This window comes from Sabethes cyaneus, chromosome 1 (genome assembly GCF_943734655.1).
Source record: "Sabethes cyaneus chromosome 1, idSabCyanKW18_F2, whole genome shotgun sequence".
NCBI lineage: Eukaryota > Metazoa > Arthropoda > Insecta > Diptera > Culicidae > Sabethes > Sabethes cyaneus.
In genome coordinates, this window is record NC_071353.1 from 61,569,549 (window position 1) to 61,590,668 (window position 21,120).

The 21,120-nt window shown below is 40.7% G+C and overlaps 2 protein-coding genes across 2 annotated transcripts; both read left to right on the forward strand.

Annotated features, from left to right (window-relative positions):
- The first annotated feature begins 5,890 nt into the window (after nucleotides 1–5,890).
- Nucleotides 5,891–10,499, forward strand: LOC128745743 (uncharacterized). The gene is made up of 4 exons (XM_053842820.1): nucleotides 5,891–5,995; nucleotides 6,494–6,687; nucleotides 6,844–8,173; nucleotides 10,017–10,499. Exons 1-4 carry the CDS (start codon nucleotides 5,891–5,893, stop codon nucleotides 10,497–10,499), a joined length of 2,112 nt encoding a protein of 703 aa, XP_053698795.1.
- A 6,925-nt stretch (nucleotides 10,500–17,424) lies between these two features.
- LOC128745744 (uncharacterized protein K02A2.6-like) lies at nucleotides 17,425–18,981 on the forward strand. The gene has a single exon (XM_053842822.1). It carries the CDS (start codon nucleotides 17,425–17,427, stop codon nucleotides 18,979–18,981), a length of 1,557 nt encoding a protein of 518 aa, XP_053698797.1.
- Nucleotides 18,982–21,120: the final 2,139 nt, after the last annotated feature.

Here is a 21,120-nt window from a genome sequence, read left to right on the forward strand (position 1 = left end):
CGAGGAACTCGTAGCTGCCGCGAAAAGTATGAAAGTTAGGAAAGCGCCTGGCCCAGATGGAATCCCCAACGTAGCGCTGAAAGCGGCACTGCAGGCATTTCCAGACATGTTTAGACCGGTTTTACAAAAATGCCTGCAGGAAGGCTGCTTTCCAGATCCATGGAAGACACAGAAGTTAGTACTCCTACCGAAACCAGGAAAGTCCTCAGGAGATCCAGGTGCTTACAGACCCATCTGTCTGCTGGACACACTCGGTAAACTCTTGGAGAGAATTATTCTCAACAGGCTTACAAAATACACGGAGAGCGAACATGGACTGTCAGCGAGGCAATTCGGATTCAGGAAAGGAAAGTGTACAGTAGACGCCATACGTACAGTGATCGAAAAAGCTGAGAAGGCAACCAACCAGAAAAGAAGAGGAAATCGACACTGCGCCGTAATCACGATTGACGTTAAGAACGCTTTCAATAGCGTCAGTTGGCAAGCTATCGCTGCAGCGCTGTACGCAATGAGGGTCCCTGCCTATCTGTGTAGGATCCTCAATAGCTATTTCCAGAACCGCTTTCTGGTTTATGAAACGAACATCGGCCAGAAGGCGTTCAGGGTTACCGCGGGGGTTCCACAAGGCTCACTTCTCGGCCCATCGCTCTGGAATGCTATGTACGACGGTGTACTAACACTGAAACTGCCTAGATGTATGTATGTATGTATGTATGTATGTATGTATGTATGTATGTATGTATGTATGTATGTATGTATCTATGTATGTATGTATGTATGTATGTATGTATGTACGTGTGTATGTGATGACAATTTGCAATTTTCTAATTTGCATTGAAATTCAAGAAAAGTGAGAAACATTTCAATTGTCTGAAGTTTTTGAAACCTCTTAGTGGAATACGAACTCTGAAATTAAAGAAAAGAAAAAACTTTTACCGACTAAATTCCACTATTTAATATTCATACGCGACAGATACGTATACGCTTCGAAATAAGACACTGATGAAGCCTGCACGTCGTAGGCGAACTACGTATCTGTTGCTAATAAATATTAAATAGTGGAATTCAATCGAAAAGTTTTTTCTTTCTTTGATTTAAGATTTCAATTGTCATTTTCTTCACTTGCTGTTACTCACAATTGTACAAGAAAAGCAAAAAGCGAAAAAAGCAGTTAATTTAAGCATGTCGGTAAAGTGGTGTATAGGATTAAAAATACTAATGAGTTGATTTTTCCAAATAAATTTATACTAATTTCAAACAAATTTTCCGCATCAATAGATGCTCTTTTCAATCATTAAATATTAGAGATTAGAAATGTTATTTGAAAAATAGGAAGTAAATGGTGCACGGTAGTAATTTTGTACGATTTGTTTTCGTTAGTGACATTTTAAAGGACAGATGTCTTATGTCATGTATCATGTTTTAATAAATAAATCCAAAATGACAAGCGCTGGAAATAGGGCTGTCTAACCGGTAGTACCGGTAGTACCGAAACCGGTAATACCGGCCAATTTTTGGATACCGAAATACCGGTTTTGGATAGGCAAAAAACCGGTATTTCCGGTATTTTCTAATCTACTTGTTTTTTACAACTCTTTATTCGAATAAGAACTAAATTTGATAAAAGAGAAGAGAGTGAAATTGTGGATTAAATAATTGTAGCTCTTGAACCCGTTTAATGCACAGTAGAGTAACTTTGTTGTAAAAATGTTTCATTGTATGAGCCAGACGTCGCGTTTCAATTTATTTTTGAACAACTTGATGTTCAAAAACCACCAAATTATTCGAAGCTCTCAAAAAACGAATTTAGGAAACAAGATTAGGGCCCAGAAACGTCACTTACAATAGTAAATTGTTATTCAAGAATGAAGTAATGAAGCTTTAGACTCAACAGAAGCAGCGCAGTTTCGTTTCAAAACTGGCTTCAATCAGCGTTTCAATGACGTTTTTCACTTCATCATGACGACCGGTTTTAAAGTTTCATTTGTATTTCTCTATCAAATATTCAGAAAAAAGTCAGCCTAGACTTTGAATGCAATTGAATTGATTTCCTACAATTTAACGCATATTATGATTAATCTACTCAACATCGACAAATCGTGCTTGATTGTCAATCGTCGTCATTCGACACAGTCAGTAGCTTCAGCTGAAACTGGCTTGAAACGTTCTGTTCAACAAATGAAACAAGTCGCTTCATGTATGACGCGAAGGTAAGGGAAAGTTAGCTTCATTTCTTTGTTTCGACGATGCCGGGCTCTGATCACAACACGGGGATCTTTGCGCTTTTTGAGCATTCTTACCATCAAAGGATCTGCCAGGAAAGAATTTGGAATATTTTTCAAGTCTTTCGTGTGATACATTGATTAAACAAGGAGATGAAATCTGCATCCCACAATCTTCGAATAGTGTGATTGATAACAGAGAAGAAAAGGTATTTGAGAAAGATGATGAAGAGGATGACGAGATGCAGGAGTTCTGATTTGGGGATGGAGAAAAAATTGTTGAGAGGCTGTAGGAAACCGGGGCATTAATTATGCTGGAAGTTACAATACAAGATAGTTTGTAAATAATTAAAGGCGGCTTTCCCTACTATAAATTTGAAGAAATGAATGGAAAATTCCTGATGTGTTTTTCAATTGGGTATTTTAATTTCCCCAAAAAAGTGGATTTTTTCACCTTATTTGATAGCTCGTCGTTTTCTGCATCTAACAGTTCTTTTTTTATTTCAACTAGGTCAATATTTAATGAAAAAATTAATAAAAATCAAAAATAGAATGATTTGCTGTTTGACAGATATCAACAAAGCTGATTGATTGAAATGATATCAGAAGTTCTCTCCCTCCCTTCTATCTTTCTGATAGAGCTCTTCATTTTGACCGAGCTTTTGACAGCTCCCGTATGAAATCTGTATCGTCCGATGACCATAGTTTATCTATGCACTGTGTTGTCTGAGGTGAGCTGAGAAGAAAAGTGGGTTACTTTTCAGCTATCGTCTTATCCCAAAAAAAATTTTTAAATTAAAAAAATGCTTTTTCTATTACTTTCACTCGTCAAATTTGAAAAAGTCTTCATGTGACGATACAGTGACATCATATGTTACCATAATATGTGAAAATTTATATACCGCTAAAATACCCAATTGTTGGAAGTGTTAGCAATAAAATTCGTTCTAGTAAGGGAATTAAATCGCTAAGAGTATTATAGATGCTCAAATTCTACTTTGCTAAGCAACAATACTGGAGTTAAAGTTTCAAAATAAAAAGATTTACTGAAAAACATCGACATATCTATTGATTTCAAATAATCTGCCAATACCGGTATTTTACCGGTATTACCGGTATTTTCTACTCCAATACCGAAATACCGGTTTTCACCAAAAGTGCCCAATACCGACAGCCCTAGCTGGAAATCATGTCGAACATATTTTTCATTCTCAAGCATGTTTATGGCGCAGCTTTTGCACTATTTTTCGACTTCTTCTTGTTTTCCTAACCCTCTAACATTATAAAAACGATGCGATCAGGCTAATGACTATCTTTTCATGAAAGTACATTCAAAAGAGGCTCAAGTTTTGATTTTTATGCAAAAATAATTATCTGAAGGAGCACCAGCTAAGAAATTTCTCTTTTTCATATCTAATGCTCTAATCAGTTATTTTTTCTAATTCAGATATGTTGCAAAATTGAAGCCAAACAAACTAATAGTAAAATTTTCAGATTAATCATTTTGTTGTAGATATCCTTTTTCTTCAAAAGTGAAGTATAACAATAATTTTTCTGAATTCTTGTTTTTCAAAGATGCTAACTTTTGAACACATGGTATTAATATCAAAATATCAAAACATCTGCTATGAACACATATTTCATATTGTCAATTCAAAACAAAACAGTCTAAGTTAGTTAGATACTGATGAAGGTCACACGTCGAGACCGAAATCAATAAAACACAGTAGTAGAATTAAAGAATATAAATAACTTTTTGTTTTTCTTCTTTTTTATCAATTCAAAACAAGTTTCGTATGTGGCTCTGAAGCCCGAAAGTTAAGGCCGTCTGTAGACCCGTTAGAGGGTTAATTTCTAATTTTCTATATATATATATATATTCATTCAAGTCTGCAAAAATTATCTTTTGTGTTAACATTATTTTTCTGTTCTGTTCAGATGTTTCTGAGAAATTAAATGATTATTGTGGCAGTAGAAAGGCTAGGTCACGCCGCTAGGTGGATTAATTCAGGTTTTTATTAATTTCATTCATACTAAGAATTGTTTCTCTATCGATTTCAAGAAACAGCACTGAGAAAAAAGTATGAGTTTTTGACATTCAGAAAAATCTGTACCTATCTGTACCTTTTTGCAAAAATCTGTAATCTGTACCGTACAGAATCTGTACTAAAAAATTCGAAAAAATCTGTACTTTTCCAGATAAATCTGTACATGTGGCAACACTGGGGGGGGGGGGGGGTAATAGGTAGCTATGGTTAACAAGTTGTCGTTGTGACTCCTATCTCTTGTCCAATGCTGGAAGGTGCATGGGTCGAACCAAGCTGTAATCAGAGATTATAACCGGATTTGAACCCACAACACCTGCCAGGGCGTGTCGCTCACTGGTACCCGTGTACCTTTGAACCACAGAGGCGCTGGAGATTTATTGCTTAAGGGGGCATAGTACTTTTTACACCATATTTTTTGCCTTATTTCAAATATTTTTTTCTCGATAACGCGAAAAGCGAATCGATTCGGGTTTTTTGCATTCAAAACATTGTACTTTATACTAATATTTACAATTTTGTTTGCAAATGTGAACCTCTTCCCCTCTCCCCTACGGCTCCTTGAACATGATCATTCGAAAAAAACATGATTTACGGTACCATGGATTGGCGCTGGGGGGCTTATCCGATTTGAAAAATTCCAAAACGACATGCAACTATATTAAATTATCTCGTGTTTGACCCATCCTTTTTTTAAAATTCGAACGCATAACAAAATGGCGGACATTCAAACATAAAAGTAACGTTTTTAGTCGAAAAAATTGACTTCAAACATTTCTAAAAAATACAAAAATTGTAATATCAAAAAAAGGATGGGTCAAACACTAGATAATTTTGTTGGCTTTAAAACAAAAAAAGAATCATGAGAATTGCTTGAGCCGTTCTTGAGATATTTATGGTACCGACTTTCAAAACCTGGTTTCGAGATAAACGACGTTGAAGTTTTTATTCGCTGTGTAATCGCTCCAGACATGCGCGGTACAAATAGCTGTAACTATGTCAATTTTTGGAATTCATCGAAATGACTTGAAGCACGTATGGTCAAAATGTTAATCTTTCGAAATAATCAATAAAAAAAATTTCGATTTTTTTAAACTGAAAAAGTACTATGCCCCCTTAATAATTGATATAAACAGTTCGCAAACTGTATAATTTTTCACAGTTAAAGTTCATACTGAAGGTAACATATTTTGTTAAATTAGAGTAGCTAAATAATACATTAAGATTCTATTGACAGTTAAATAGTTCAAACTGCAAATAATTCGTAGAGTAAATCCATTGCAGGCGGTATAGAATCACAACGAGTAAGACAGTTCATATTATAATGTTTACCCAATCGTTATAAAATATTCTTTTGCCAGAAATTTTGTAATTTTCTCTTCTCGATCCGTGGAAATAAATTAACAAAATTACGATGTTTTGATACCGCACAACATCTTACAAAATTCTTGTTCGGTGCATCGTAAAATGACGGACAAGAGGTCGAGAGCTGGTTCCACAGCTAAAGGGGGTTCTGTGATTCAACTCTCCGATACGGGAAACGTAGGTGACGAAGCAGACAGGAACGCATGAACTCTGATTACCGATGCAGATTTAGTTACCAGAATTAATAATCTTGCTATCATGACTCACGCGGAAGGCAGAGCCAAGAGCTTGATGACAACGGTAACAGACGCTAAGAGCGATGCAGCTGCGGTAACAGAAATTTCTCCCCCTCCTAGTTCGCAGGTAATTGTTAACGTTACCAACCATAGTCAGTCCCGAGAGAAAGGAACCAAATTTAAAATAAAGCTGATGGTACCAATGTAAATTCTAATCAATAGTCAAATATAGAAAGGCACAACGCGAAATGCGAAGCTAATCGGATAACAACCTCTAATAGCGATTCGGCTGTGATGAAGATAATCTCTCTTCTTCCCAATCCTGCCCAATCGGCTAAAAACGTCGCCAAAGCGAAGATCAATGCGAAACTGCGTGTACGTAACTCGGTACAGTCATTGTGAATTATGTAGTGAACGTGATACTAGTAGAATGGTGCAGTGCGATGGTTGCGATAAGTGGTACCATTTTTCTTGCGTTGAAGTGACTAGTGGTATAGAAAATCACTCTTGGATCTGCCCAAAATGTCCGCATTTGAATTCTAAAACGAGTAACCAAACTCATCAGACGCTGTTGTCACAGCAGGCACACCACCCAACTCCACCCCCTAATCATGTCGGCTCATAGAGGTCCACTGGAAAGTCAAGCAGTAATCGGAGCAACCGGAAAGTCGAACAGATGCTTCAGAAGCTGGAAGAGCAGAAGCAGTTAGAGCAAAAATATTTGGACGAAAAGTACCGTATTTTGAACGAAGAGGACGGCGATGAAACAATCCTTAGTGATGATGGAATGGGATCCGAAGAGGCCTCTAAAGTGCGAAGGTGGCTAAGAGATACTGATTTCAGGACTCCTTTGGCGATACGACGGATTTCGTCTTCCAAATAGCAAAGGAATTGCTTTTAAAAGATGGCAGTGTCTAGATCGACGAATGAAGCACGATAAGCAGCTCAGTGAAATAGTAAAGATGAAAATGGCAGATATCTGGAAAAGGGATATGTCCGGAAGCTAACAGAGCTTGAACTCAAAACGAGTACGTCGAAGGAATGGTATTTGTCTGTATTCCCTGTGGTCAATCCCAACAAACCAGGAAAGGCGCGGCTTGTATGGGATGCAGTGGCCCCTGCGTACGGTGTTTCACTTAATTCGCTTTTACTCAAGGGCCCTGTCCTTCTCACGTCACTGCTAGTCGTCCCCATTAAATTTCGAGAGTTCCAGATCGCAATTTGTGGAGACATCCGGGAAATGTATTTGCAGATTCTACTGAAGCAAGACGTCCAACTGTGCTTTTTCTGGAATGACGAGCAGAAGAACGCGAATCCTGGTGTGTTTTGCATGTTGGGTTTACAGTTCGGCGTATCGTGCGCTCCAAGCATTGCGCAGTATGTCAAAATTGCCAACGCTCGCCAATTTGAAAAGGATTACCCGGCAGCAGTTCGCGCCATCGTAGATCAACATTACGTTGATGACATGCTTGTAAGCGTGGAAAGCGCACAAGAAGCGGTAAAGATCGCACAGGATGTGAAGAAAATTCACGCGAGGACTGGGTTTGAAATGAGACACTGGATTTCAAACTGTCCGGCTGTCCTGGAAGTATTACATGAACGAACAACGGAAGAGAAAGATCTGAATATGACTGAAGGGTTATCAACTAAGAAGGTACTTGGGATGTGGTGGAATACAACCACAGACTGTTTCACCTTCAAGGTCTCTCCGCGGTACGATCCCGAACTTATGTCAGGGCAGCGGAAACCAACGAAACGGGAAGTTCTTAGGACCTTAATGATGATCTTCGACCCATTAGGGCTCATTGGTCATTTTTTAATGTTTCTAAAAGTGGTACTGCAAGAAATCTGGAGATCTTCCGTAGGCTGGGATGAACCCATCGAAGAACAGCAATTCAAGATGTGGATGCAATGGCTAAAGGTTCTTCCTGAAGCAGCGCAGGTGGAAATTCCTCGAGGCTATAGGACGGCTACATCTGTTGGAGGTTTGAATGAGGTGCAAATGCATATTTTTGTTGACGCCAGTGAGAAAGGTTTTGCAGCGGTGGCGTATTTACGTTTTGAGGAAGGATCAATCATCGAAACTGCGTTAGTTGGATCAAAAACTCGTGTAGCACCGATCAAATTTCTGTCCATTCCGAGTTTGGAACTTCAAGCCTGCGTCATCGGAGTCAGATTGGCGAGTACCATTATGCAGTCCCTGGCTATTATAGTGAATCGGCGGTTTTTCTGGACAGATTCAAGCGATGTCATCAGTTGGCTCAAATCTGATCATCGCAGATACAGCCCATTTGTCGCCGTCCATGTGAGCGAGATCCTCGACGCTTCAGAAGTCTCCGAATGGAAATGGATCCAAACGAAACAGAACGTCGCCGATGAGGGAACAAAATGGGCGAGAGTGCCCGACTTGACCAGAAATAGTCGGTGGTTTAATGAACCCGATTTCCTCAAAGAACCCACAGAAAATTGGCCAGCGGAATTACATACAGATGTCGCTACTACAGAGGAAATGCGTCCAGAGTCAATCATCGATCCGCAAAACTACTCTACATGGACTCCGCTCCTACGGCGGATCGCATATGTTTTTCGATTCATCAAAAACGTGAGAATACCTCGACCCGACGAGAGAAGCTTAGGAATCTTATCCAAGTGTGAGTTATGTACCGCAGAAAATTACCTTTACCGGCTTACTCAAGGTAGTTATTATGCAGATGAGATTGCACTGCTATCCAATATGCGAGCGTCCGAAAAACCCGCAATGTCTATTCCAAGAAGTAGCTCAATCTATCATCTCTGTCCGTTCCTAGATGAACATGATGTACTTCGCGTACGTGGTAGAACCAGCGCTTGTGCCTTTATTAATAATGATGCAGTAAACCCCTCCGGGGGGCTCCGTAGCCGCAAAGTTATCGAGTCTGCTTTGACAAGCGAGTGGTCGTGGGTTTGAATCTTAGTAGAATCAAGCCATTCGGTGTCGTGACTTTAGCCTGGGTTTATTCTCAGGCCCTACCATTTACCCTTCCTTCATGCTGAATTCTATATTTACCGTCTGACGCCTCTTGACAGTGCAAATGTCCCTCCTATAGTTAAGTATACTGGTCAGAGGTACGAATGAGTCCTCGCCAGGGACGGCAATAATATGGGATAGTGCTGGCAACGAAGAATAAGTGGGTAGATCAAGCTTTGAAGGAAGGGTAAACCCCAATACACACAAGCACGCATAAAACTTAATAAGCATATCGCTCATTCAATAGCGATTATAGCTAAAAGAAATGCAGTGCAGGTCATATAGCAAACACCCGGGCGATAATACAATGGATCAACTATACTGGTCGCAGTAATGAGTCCACACATGTAAAAAAAACCATCATCCTTCCTCGAGATCACCACATTACCCGTTTAATCGTATTTCACTACCACGTCCAATACCATCATAAGAACCATAATACAGTAGTTATAACGAGCTGCGGCAGCGATTTAGCATCCCTCGTTTGAAAGCTACTCACAATAAAATCCGGCGATGTTGTCAGCAATGCAAAAACGATCGAGCACTACCACAACCACCGACTATGAGTGATCTGCCTCTGCCTCACTTGGCGGCTTACGCTCGTCCATTCACTTATATGGGGGTGGACTATTTTGGGCCATATATGATTGCTCTTGGACGTCGCCTCGAAAAGCGCTGGGTACTTCTTGCCACTTGTTTAACCACTCGCGCCATCCACTTGCCAATTGTTCACTCTATGACTACCGATTCCTGTATAATGACACTTAGAAACGTTATGGCTAGGAGGGGGGAACCAGCTGTCATATTTAGCGACAGAGGTACGAACTTTAGAGGAGCAAGCAAAGAACTCAAAGAAGCTATAGCAAATTTGGATTCCCAGCGTCTTGCAGCAGAGTTCAGCTCGTCTCATACTTCGTGGAATTTCAACCCTCCTGCCTCACCGCATATGGGCGGAGCATGGGAGCGTCTCGTGCGAACTGTCAAGTAAAACCTTGGAAAGCTGAAATTCGATAAAACGTTGTTGAAAATAAATAAAAGTTAAAAACAATAGATAAAATATCTTCTTGAAAATATGCTAGCAGGAGCGGAGAACATTGTTAACTCCCGCCCGTTAACTACTATCCCTCTCGATAACGATCAGTCACCAGTACTAACTCCCAACCATTTTCTGCTGGGATCAAGCAACGGAATACGCCCGTGGGTTCCATTTGGCGTTAGCTCGGAAGTACTTAAGAACCGCTGGAAACTGTCGCAAATACTAGCCAATCGATTTTGGAAGCTGTGGCTCCGAGACTATCTTCCGTCAATCACGCGCCGTACAAAATGGTTTAAGGAGACGAAGCCCATCAGCATCAATGACATCGTGATCATCGTAGATCCAAATTTTCCTCGAAACACTTGGCCTAAGGGACGAGTTATTAGAATCAAGAAAGGATCGGATGGACAGGTGCGGAGCGCCACCGTGCAAACCTCCAGTGGTTTCTACGAGCAACCAACAGTGAAGCTTGCCGTGCTCGATGTAGGCGTTGGTAGCAATGCACCTCAGGAGGACCCGAAGCCCATTACGGGGGGGAGTGTTGATTGCGCTACTGTACGAGCCCGTTCAACCTCACACGCTACCTAAATTCGTCGTCGAAAGCCAAACCCATCCACGCCCTGTGCCTGTTCGGAGGATCGTCTAGCCTAGAGAGAAGTGTCACCCAAGTAACAATTTCAGGCTGATCAAACGCTTTTATAGCTGATTTTATTCAACCTGTGGCTGATCTATGGTTTAGGTTCAGAAATAAAAACCTTTTTTCGGCTCTTAAACATCTAAATCTGGTGATTTTATCAAGCTTCAGGCTAATTAATAGCTGCTTTCGAAGCTGCAATGAAGCCTAACAGAAACTTTTTTGCGCTTTTAAATTGCCAATTTGCGCAATGCTGTCAATTCTATTTTTAGAACGAGAAATAGTTTTGCAATCTGCTTTTCCAGTCGCTTCGTCAACCTTTATGCAGCCAAAAAAAATCTATGTTTAAATTTAAAAAATGGAACGCGGCCTTTTTTATTTTGCTGTGAACATGTTTCGATATTTTTAATTTCGAATATCTTTAATTCGTAAGTAGCTAAAATGCATGTCTTTTTTCCGGGAATTTAACACGCCATCTTTTGATTCATAAGCACTCACCGGTTTGATGTTTATGGCTTTTTAGAAGCAGATTGTTTAGCAGAAAAATCCGCTATTAAGCTTTTTTATTAGCTTTTGGGAGAGAACTGATTTGAAAAACTTAAAGTAGCTTAAACATCGCTTATTGAAACACCATTTTAGTGCTTACTTTATGCAGCTTTGATCGCCTTAAACCAACCCGTCAACAGCCATTGCTCTTGCAATTCAGCTACCGTTGTTACTTGGGCAATGTCATGATGTACAAATGATGTTAAATCAATACATAAAATCAAGTTTTCTATTACATCCCTTGTATATCCCTTTAAGCACGGAGGGTTTTAGTTACGATATTTTTGGTTTTTGGATCAATATAAATTTTTTTTATCGCTCGAGATACCAAAACCAGTGTATTCTACACATTGCAATAAATGTTTGCTAAATTTAGCAACCTACACAATTGTGCGGGTTCGGCCTTATCTTATACCATTGCACTATGGGCAAAAACGAGCCGAAAAAACGGATGCAATTAAGATATGGCCTGCAGGCTGATAAAATGTAGGTGATCTTATGTAAAATTTTCCGGAAAATCGCATGATGCCTACCGCTTTCCTGTTTGTCATCGGGAAGTGCCCCATTTTGCTCATTTTCCCCTATTTTTAACATTTTTACCCTTTTTGGACTATACCAAGCCAGGTTTTGAAAAAACAAAACATGAAAAACCTAATTATTTTGTGTAAAGAAGTCCACAGAATTGAATAGGGTTGACCCCGTTTAGTTTAGAGCGAGATCATCGCTTCGAGGCTCATAAACTTCAGCTTCTGAAGCAGCGGACGCACGGTTCTGAGCACGGTCGCTACGTAGCTATGGAAATACGCGCAACTTTTTGCGCAATCGTCGCAAAAAGAATTTGCTTGGCTGTATGTAAGTTATAAGCATATATTATGCTTATCTAGCACGTAAGCTATTGATTTACTTGACATAATAAACCAACCCATCGACATCTCTATATCGAACTGCAGTAAACGTCAGCGACAGCATGTCCGGGGCTCAAAATTTGACAGCGGGCCCAAATCAGACTGCTGGCAGTTGAGTGAAACGCAGTGCTGACATGCTATCTCATTTTCGCACACACGAGATGTTGGTGGCGAAAACATGGTTGTCTGCCGATGGGGTGTAATAAACGATATTCTCCCCCGCGACGATTCTGGCGACGGTTTCGCCCGCGACGGTTATAATCACCCCATCGGCAGGCAACCATGTTTTCGCTGCCAACATCTCGTGCGTGCGAAAATGAGATAGCATGTCAGCACGGCGTTTCACTCAACTGCCAACTTATAAAAAATCGGTTGTTATCGATATTAGCTGCATATGCGTTATAAACGAATAAAACGCATGGTGACGTTTTATTTCAATAACACGCATATTCGCAGTGAGTCAGGTAAAACAGTAGGTTTACTGACTACTGTTACCTGACTCACTGCGAATATGCGTTGTATTCGCGGGATCGTGTTGGTTCGAAAGGTTTCGAAAAATATCGCCCTTGTATCGAAAATATCGTAAATTTTGATCACTAAAAATAACGTACTTAAACGTTATATTTCATGTGCCAGTTGTTGCGGTAGCTATGTACCCCTCGTGTTTAGCTCTTTACTTTTATCTCTTTGCGTTTAGCTTTAGACCCATATCCTTATGTACTTTGTATTTAGTTTTAAGATCGTTCATTCCGTATCCGCTTGTAGTAGAGTACAGTCGAATAAAAGAAGGTGGAAAATTTCAAACCGTATTTCCTTTAATAGAACATGGTGTCAGAAGTAAAAGTTTGTTTCTGAAAGTGTTTCGGCGTCATTTGTGATATCGCGGGAAAATTCAGTGTTAAACAAACAAGACTATAGAAGCAAGGACGAAAACTACTGTTTTACCTGACTCACTGCGAATATGCGTATTATTGAAATAAAACGTAACCATACGTTTTATTCGTTTATAACGCATGTGCAGTTAATATCGATAATAAACGATTTTTTATAAGTTGTGCTTTTGTTATAGTATTTAATTTGTAAAAAGTTGCATAAATAACAATTCAGTTTCACAATACAATTATTGCGTACTACTCGCACTTGAAATATAACGTTTAAGTACGTTATTTTTAGTGATCAAAATTAACGATATTTTCGATACAAAGGCGATATTTTTCGAAACCTTTCGAACCAACACGATCCCGCGAACACAACGCATATTCGCAGTGAGTCAGGTAACACAGTAGAACGTGTGAATCGTTAAGTCGCAGTTTGTTGGCGGCCATTTTGTTTTCGTGTCCTTGTCACGTGTTTTACGTTGTGCCATAAAGATGGATAATATTCAGTTCCAGCAGCTTCTGGATCACCAAACCAGAATGTTTGCTGAACTATGTCGTGGATTGACAACCGCAGTGAGTCAAACGAATACCGCTAACACGTCGGCTAGTCGTCAGCCGTGTGCTGCAAGTGTAACAGTTCCGCAGCCGTCTCCACTCGCTTTGGAAGGAGACATGCAAGAAAATTTCGACTTTTTCGAAAAAAGCTGGCGAGACTACGCAAAAGCCATTGGTATGGACCGGTGGCCAGCAGCCGACGATCCGCAGAAAGTGAGTTTTCTTTTGTCCGTTATCGGTGAGCCAGCTAGGAAAAAATATTTCAATTTCGAGCTTACTGCGGAAGAGCAATTGAACCTTGAAGCGGCATTGTGTGCTATTAGGCAAAAAGTGGTTACAAAGCGAAACATCATCATAGACCGGCTGGATTATTTCTCAGCAGCTCAGCGTCCGAGAGAGTCTATCGATGAGTTTGCTACACGGCTTAAGATTCTAGCCAAAACAGCTAAGCTGGGTGAGTTACAAGCAGAATTTGTCACATTTAAGCTTGTGACTGCCAATAAATGGCCTAGCCTTCGCTCTAAAATGATAGCTATGCCTGATATTGATACCATGAAAGCAATTGATATGTGCCGAGCGGAGGAGATAACAACGAAGCATTCCTCTGAGCTAGGTGTCTCGACTCCAGATGTAGAGGTGAACAAAGTGCAGAGGGCAAAATCGAAACTATCGCGCTGCAAGTTCTGTGGTGATCGTCATGAATTTGTTAAAGGTGTCTGTCCAGCATTCGGAAAAAAGTGTCGTCGCTGCAATGGCAAAAACCATTTCGAGAAAGTATGCAAATCGAGTCGGAAGTCACGTAACCAGAAGCCCCGAAGAGTGAAGAAAGTTGACGAAGAAAACAGTGAAACTGACGTAAGTTCCTCAACAGACGGATCGGGGGAAGAAACAGAACCAGAATATGAGATCGGTAGAATTTTTGACAACAGTGCCCGAGGTGGAGGTGTGTCGGCCCAGTTAGATTTGAAAATTGGTAGTTCATGGAAACCCGTTGTGTGTGAATTGGATACTGGAGCGAACACGAGCCTGATTGGTCATGCTTGCTTGTCAAAGCTTACAGGTAACGCTAGTCCACCATTATTGCCTTCTCAGTTCCGTTTGCAGAGTTTCGGCGGAAACCCGATCAATGTTTTGGGTCAAGTGAAAATACCTTGTCGCCGAGCGGGAAAGAAGTATTCTTTAGTGCTTCAAGTAGTTGACGTTAATCACCGTCCGCTGCTATCCGCAAATATGTGTCGTGTGCTGAAGCTCGTCGTTTTGTAAAACAGTTTCTGTAACAGAACCCAAATCTGCAAAGTTACTTAATATATACCGCGTCAAAGCAGAACAGATTGTCGACGCACACAAGGAACTCTTCAATGGTTATGGAAAATTCGCTGGAAAGGTCTCTCTAGAGTGTGACGAAAACATCCCTCCATTGATTCAACAGCCTCGTCGGGTACCCATCGCTTTGCGAGGTAAGTTGAAAAATGAATTGGTCTCTCTCGAAAAGGACGGCATTATTGTCAAGGAACCACAACACACAGAATGGGTTAGCAACCTTGTTTTGGTTCAACGGGGTAACTCTGAAACGAAAGACATTCGAATCTGTTTAGATCCTATTCCACTAAATAAGGCGCTCAAAAGACCCCATTTACAATTCGCTAGTCTTGATGAGATACTCCCTGAACTGGGTGATGCGAAGATATTTTCGACAGTGGATGCCAAGAAGGGCTTTTGGCATGTCGAATTGGACGAAGCCAGCAGTTACCCTTATTCTGCGAGTCACATGACTCAATACGACAATTGTCACTTAGGTGACTCGCCACGGCGAGTCGAGTCACCTAAGTGACAATCGTGTCACCTAGGTAAGAAACCCTTGTCACCTAAGTGACAAGGCGAGTCACCTAGGTGACAATTGTCACCTGATTCGTGGTGACTGCAACATAGTCACGTCACTCGCCTCGCAGAATAAGGGTTAGTAAGTTGATAACCTTTTGGACCCCCTACGGTCGTTATAGATGGACCCGTCTTCCTTTTGGTATTTCATCTGCGCCTGAAATCTTCCAAATGAAGTTACAGGAAGTAATCCAAGGCCTTAAAGGGGTAGAATGTATTGCCGACGATCTCTTGCTATATGGAAAAGGCGGTACATTTGAAGAAGCATTGATCGATCACAATACTAATCTAGAAAACCTGCTATCCAGACTCGAAGAACGGAATGTTAAACTGAACCGTTCCAAACTAAAATTATGCCAAACTTCAGTTGATTTTTACGGACACGTGCTCACTGACCAGGGATTGAAGCCAGATGAAAGTAAAATTTCTACGATACGAAACTTTCCTACTCCATCGGATCGAAAAGAAGTTCATCGCTTTGTCGGTATGATCAATTACTTGAGTCGCTTCATCCCAAATCTTAGCATGAACATTACAAACTTGCGAAGATTGATTTCTACTTCCGTTCCTTGGCAGTGGACAGAGACAGAGGAGGAGGAATTCAAACGCGTCAAGAATTTAGTATCGGACATTGGCACGCTTCGCTACTACAATATGAACTTACCGATTACCATTGAGTGTGATGCCAGTTGTTTCGGTTTGGGAGCTGCTGTTTTTCAAGAAGACGGAGTAATCGGATACGCTTCCCGAACACTAACTGCTACGGAGAAGAATTACGCCCAGATAGAGAAGGAACTGCTTGCCATTTTGTTTGCTTGTGTTCGATTCGATCAGTTAACCCTTTATAAGGCAGTGGCAACTATATTGCCACCAACGAAAAATATTGTTTTTGCTTTTCTAACAATATCGTTTTAGCATATTATGTACTCAATGTGTTCTGATAGCCTTTGGCAACATTCTCTATGTTTTTAAATCGCTGAATTTGTAAAAATGGTAATTTACGAACCACTTTTATGAGAACAAATCTTGGTTTTTGAGTGTCAACAGTAAATTTGGTTTAAATTCGTAGAAAAACCATTAAATTGGAAACTTTTTGGATGGTAATATTCAGTTTACGGCGTTTTGTGACAGATTATGCGGATTTATCCAAAAACTTAGAACCAACATTCGAGAACATGTTTTTTGGGCTTAACGGGCTGCGGCAAACATATTGCCACCAACGTTTTGCGCTAGACGGGCAGTGGCAACTATATTGCCACCAATTTTTTCAAGTTTTCTAGCTATTTTTCCAGCAAAAAAAGCCAAATGTTAATGAATACTTCGTATAGTTGTAGATTTAAATGGTAGAACTTGATCAGTTTCTTAAAAGTGAGCCTGCGAGCGGGTGGCAAAAATATTGCCACCAACGTTTTACGCCAGACAGGCAGCGGCAACTATGTTGCCACCAATGTTTGGCTCTAAACGGGCAGTGGCAACTATATTGCCACCAACGTTTTGCACCAGACGGGCAGTGGCAAACATATTTACCCTTATTCTGCGAGGCGAGTGACGTGACTATGTTGCAGTCACCGCGAATCAGGTGACAATTGTCACCTAGGTGACTCGCCATGTCACTTAGGTGACAAGGGTTTCTTACCTAGGTGACACGATTGTCACTTAGGTGACTCGACTCGCCGTGGCGAGTCACCTAAGTGACAATTGTCGTATTGAGTCATGTGACTCGCAGAATAAGGGCAATTGCCACCAACATTTTGCGCTAGAGGGGCAGTGGCAACTATATTGCCACCAATTTTTTCAAGTTTTTCAGCAATTTTCTCAACAAAAAGAATATAAATGGGTTCTACCGAATGATAACATTATGTTTCGCTGAAGTTTGTGTTAATTCCACGCGTAGTTGCCACGGCCTTATAAAGGGTTAATCGTGGGAAACCCTAGAGTTACTATTAAGACCGATCATCGACCTCTTATTAACATTTTCCGGAAGCCTCTACTATCAGCCCCCAGACGACTTCAACATATGCTATTAAACCTTCAAAGATATAGCATATCCTTGGAATATGTGACCGGCAAGAACAACATTGTAGCTGATGCTCTTTCGAGGGCCCCGCTTAACGACAATGCAGCTGCAGATGTGTACAAGAAAAGCAACATACAAAGTCATCGAAGAGGTAGGCAGCGTCAGACTAAGTAATTACCTAAGTATTTCGGATACTCGTTTGAGTGAGATAATTCAAGCAACAGCGAGCGACTCGACGATGCAGCTCATCATCGACTTCATCCTAAATGGCTGGCCGACGACGGCCGACCAAGTGCCCGACAGCGTTAAAATATATTTCCGGTACTGTCAGGAGTTGTCGACCCAAGACGGCTTAGTTTTCCGTAACGACAGAATCCTTATACCGCACTCTCTACGCAGAAAACTTATAGATATTTGTCACGCAAGTCACAGTGGAATCGAAGCTACTCTAAAGTTAGCACGCGCGAACTTATTCTGGCCCGGTATGAGTGTTCAAATTAAAGAAGTTGTCCAGTCGTGCACAACATGTGCCAAGTTTGCAGCATCTCAATCAAATCCTCCAATGGTGACTCACAGCATTCCAGTGTACCCGTTCCAATTCGTTTCCATGGATGTTTTCTTCGCGGACTTCGTAAATATCAGAAGAGCATTCCTAGTAACCGTGGATCACTATTCTGATTATTTTGAGGTCGACGTCTTAAAAGATTTGAAGCCAGATTCCGTTATAGCTGCCTGCAAAGAAAACTTCGCCCGTCATGGAAAGCCTCAGGTAATTCTTACAGACAATGGTACTAACTTTGTTTGCCAAAAGATGGTAGAGTTTGCCCGCGAGTGGGACTTTCAGCACATAACGTCTGCTCCTCATCACCAACAAGCCAACGGGAAAGCGGAAGCAGCCGTGAAAATTGCTAAACGTTTACTAAAAAAGTCAGAAGAATCCGGAATTGATTTCTGGTATGCACTTTTGCATTGGCGGAACATACCCAATAAAATAGGTTCCAGTCCAGCGGCTCGTTTATTTTCGAGGTCTACAAGATGCGGCATTCCAACTTCTGCAAAGAATCTTTTTCCGAAAGTTGTCGATGGTGTTGCAGGTGCTATTGAAGCCAACCGAAAGAAAATTAAATTTCACTACGATAAAGTAACTAAGACTCTACCTAATCTTCAAGTCGGCTCTCCAGTATATGTTCAGTTGAATCCAGAAACTTCGAAACAGTGGACTCCTCGCACAATTTTGAATCGCTTGAGTGAACGCTCTTTCCAGGTAGAAGTAGATGGTGCTGGTTATCGTCGCAGTGCTGTTCACATCAAGCCTCGCAAGGAACTTGCCTCGTTACCAACAGCTCGTCCTGGACACAATCGCAATCCTGTCTTGATGCTCCCAGAGGACGAAAATTTTCCCGATAGAAATATTGAAGCTGTTCCGAACAACGCAGCTATTCAAAATGGTTTTCATGCGTCAAATCAATCAACGTTTGCTGCGATTGATAAGTCGTCGTCGTCGTCAACGGTGCCTATCGAACCGTCCGTTACAACACCTCGTGCTTCGCAACCAAAAGAGAAACGTGTTTCATCGGCTCCTAGACCAGTTGATCGCCCGAGAAGAGAAATTCGTCTTCCGAATAGATTTAAGGATTATCATGTAAATTTAAGTTAATTTTTCTTTTCTTTAAAGTAAGGAGGATGTTGCGGTAGCTATGTACCCCTCGTGTTTAGCTCTTTACTTTTATCTCTTTGCGTTTAGCTTTAGACCCATATCCTTATGTACTTTGTATTTAGTTTTAAGATCGTTCATTCCGTATCCGCTTGTAGTAGAGTACAGTCGAATAAAAGAAGGTGGAAAATTTCAAACCGTATTTCCTTTAATAGAACACCAGTAGTACGCAATAATTGTATTGTGAAACTAAATTGTTATTTATGCAACTTTTTACAAATTAAATGCAATAATAAAAGCACAACTTATAAAAAATCGTTTGTTATCGATATTAACTGCATATGCGTTATAAACGAATAAAACGTATGGTTACGTTTTATTTCAATAATACGCATATTCGCAGTGAGTCAGGTAACACAGTAGTAGGGATTATCCCTTAGTTAAGTCCGAACGTGCGACAGCGAGTAAGGACAGCATGCCCAGCAAACACCGAAGCTGAATTAAATGCTACAGATTTGGTTACAGCTGATTTAACTCTGACTAACAGGTGGTAGGCGCTGAATAAATTTAAGCAAAGGTCTCTGTATTCTAAGGTGTTTAAGTAGCCAACGAATGCGCTGTAAATCAGCAGCTTCACATAATACCCAAGGAACAATTTTTACTTATTAAACGTTTCACCGACAGCTTTTAATCAGCACATGCTGTATAGCTGCTTTTAGGGTATATCTAACCACCTCTGTTCAATGCTTATACAGTTGGTTTTGGAAAATTTAAACAGCACAGTGCTGAATATGGGTGTGGAAGCGATCCGTTTGTATGACTGTTATGCAACGTATAGTAAAACGTTTATTCAGTACACATAGGGATGTTTATTAAACTGCTGCTAATGACATTGAAGCTATGTTTATTCCACAGCAGTTCAACATTTAGACAAGCAAAAAGAATAAAGTATGCAGGAGTACTTTTATTTTATTTTATGGGTTTCGTTATTTTCATGTTCACTTTTGTACTCGTATTTTTATAATTTAATGAGAGACTTCTTAGTAGGAAATCGTTGGTTGACTCAAAATTTATCAAGCCTGCCATTATACTTTTTTCATTCATCCGGATTCAAACTTACATCCTGACAGCCGGAAGCCATCGACGAACACATCTGAGATAATCTGACATATGACAGGCGCCGAGTTTTTAGCCGATTTACCAGTTTAAGTTTGTCAAGCGTGGAACAAAAATGGGCTAAAATACATTTAAGCGCTGAAGAGTAGTTTCTTAAATCATGTTTCGCATCTGCTGTACAAGATTGCTTTAGAAGTATTTATTCTGCAAATGTTAAACATTTAATAAACTATTAGTGCTAAAGTATTTTGCTTGTACCACCAGCAATACCACCAACATAACACACTCACAACACAAAGGTTTTTTTCTCTTGAATATTGACGACGGTGAGCGGTGCTACTGAGTGAAATTCACTGGAAACTGGAAATCCAGAACTTTCGGCTAGCTGCGAACATTGTGTGCGATTGTTTAGTTAGTTAACAGTGATGTGATTAGTTAGCGGCAGCAGTGATTAGTTAACAGCAGAAGTGGTTCGTGCTAGTACCGCAGAGGAATAGTACTTTTGTCACCCCGTTATTAGTTTACGCAGATAGTACTGCTTCCTGAGCTTGTCGCTACTTTAAGTCGCTCGCTGTCTGTGCACGTATATTTGTCATCGGGTCGGATTTAGTTTTTTTCATCCAAAAAACAAAAAGCAGCAGTGGATGGCACGGGAAGAAGCGGGGTTTTTGCGCACCGGCAGCGGGAGCTGGTCACGCGACCGTAAGGTACGCCGCTACCAGCAGTGGTGGTATCGCCACTATGCCACCCGACCATAACAATTCTGGCGGCTTTAGCCCGACGCAATTCATCTCGCTGAGCAAATCTATTTTGAGTAACTCGCAAAGCGTCAAGCAGAGCTGGTTGCCTTGGACGAGGGATAACGACACGCCGAGGGAGAAGATACCAACGGGGTAACAAACTGACAGCTCCCATATATAAAAAACGTTGCTCTCGGCAATGCTGCTGATTCGTTTACGCAACATTTATTTCACTTTTATTCTGCACTTGCTCTCAGCAATGCTGCTGATACGTTTGCGCAATGAT

What these genes read in the sequence shown, in the direction of transcription:
- LOC128745743 (XM_053842820.1), top strand. Translation starts at nt 5,891, where the DNA reads ATGACTCACGCGGAAGGCAGAGCCAAGAGCTTGATGACAACGGTAACA. An exon ending in CTCCCCCTCCTAGTTCGCAG is followed by an intron (nt 5,996 to 6,493) that starts GTAATTGTTAAC and finishes GTCGGCTCATAG; the next exon opens with AGGTCCACTGGAAAGTCAAG. An exon ending in GAGGCCTCTAAAGTGCGAAG is followed by an intron (nt 6,688 to 6,843) that starts GTGGCTAAGAGA and finishes TGAAAATGGCAG; the next exon opens with ATATCTGGAAAAGGGATATG.
- LOC128745744 (XM_053842822.1), top strand. Translation starts at nt 17,425, where the DNA reads ATGCAGCTGCAGATGTGTACAAGAAAAGCAACATACAAAGTCATCGAA.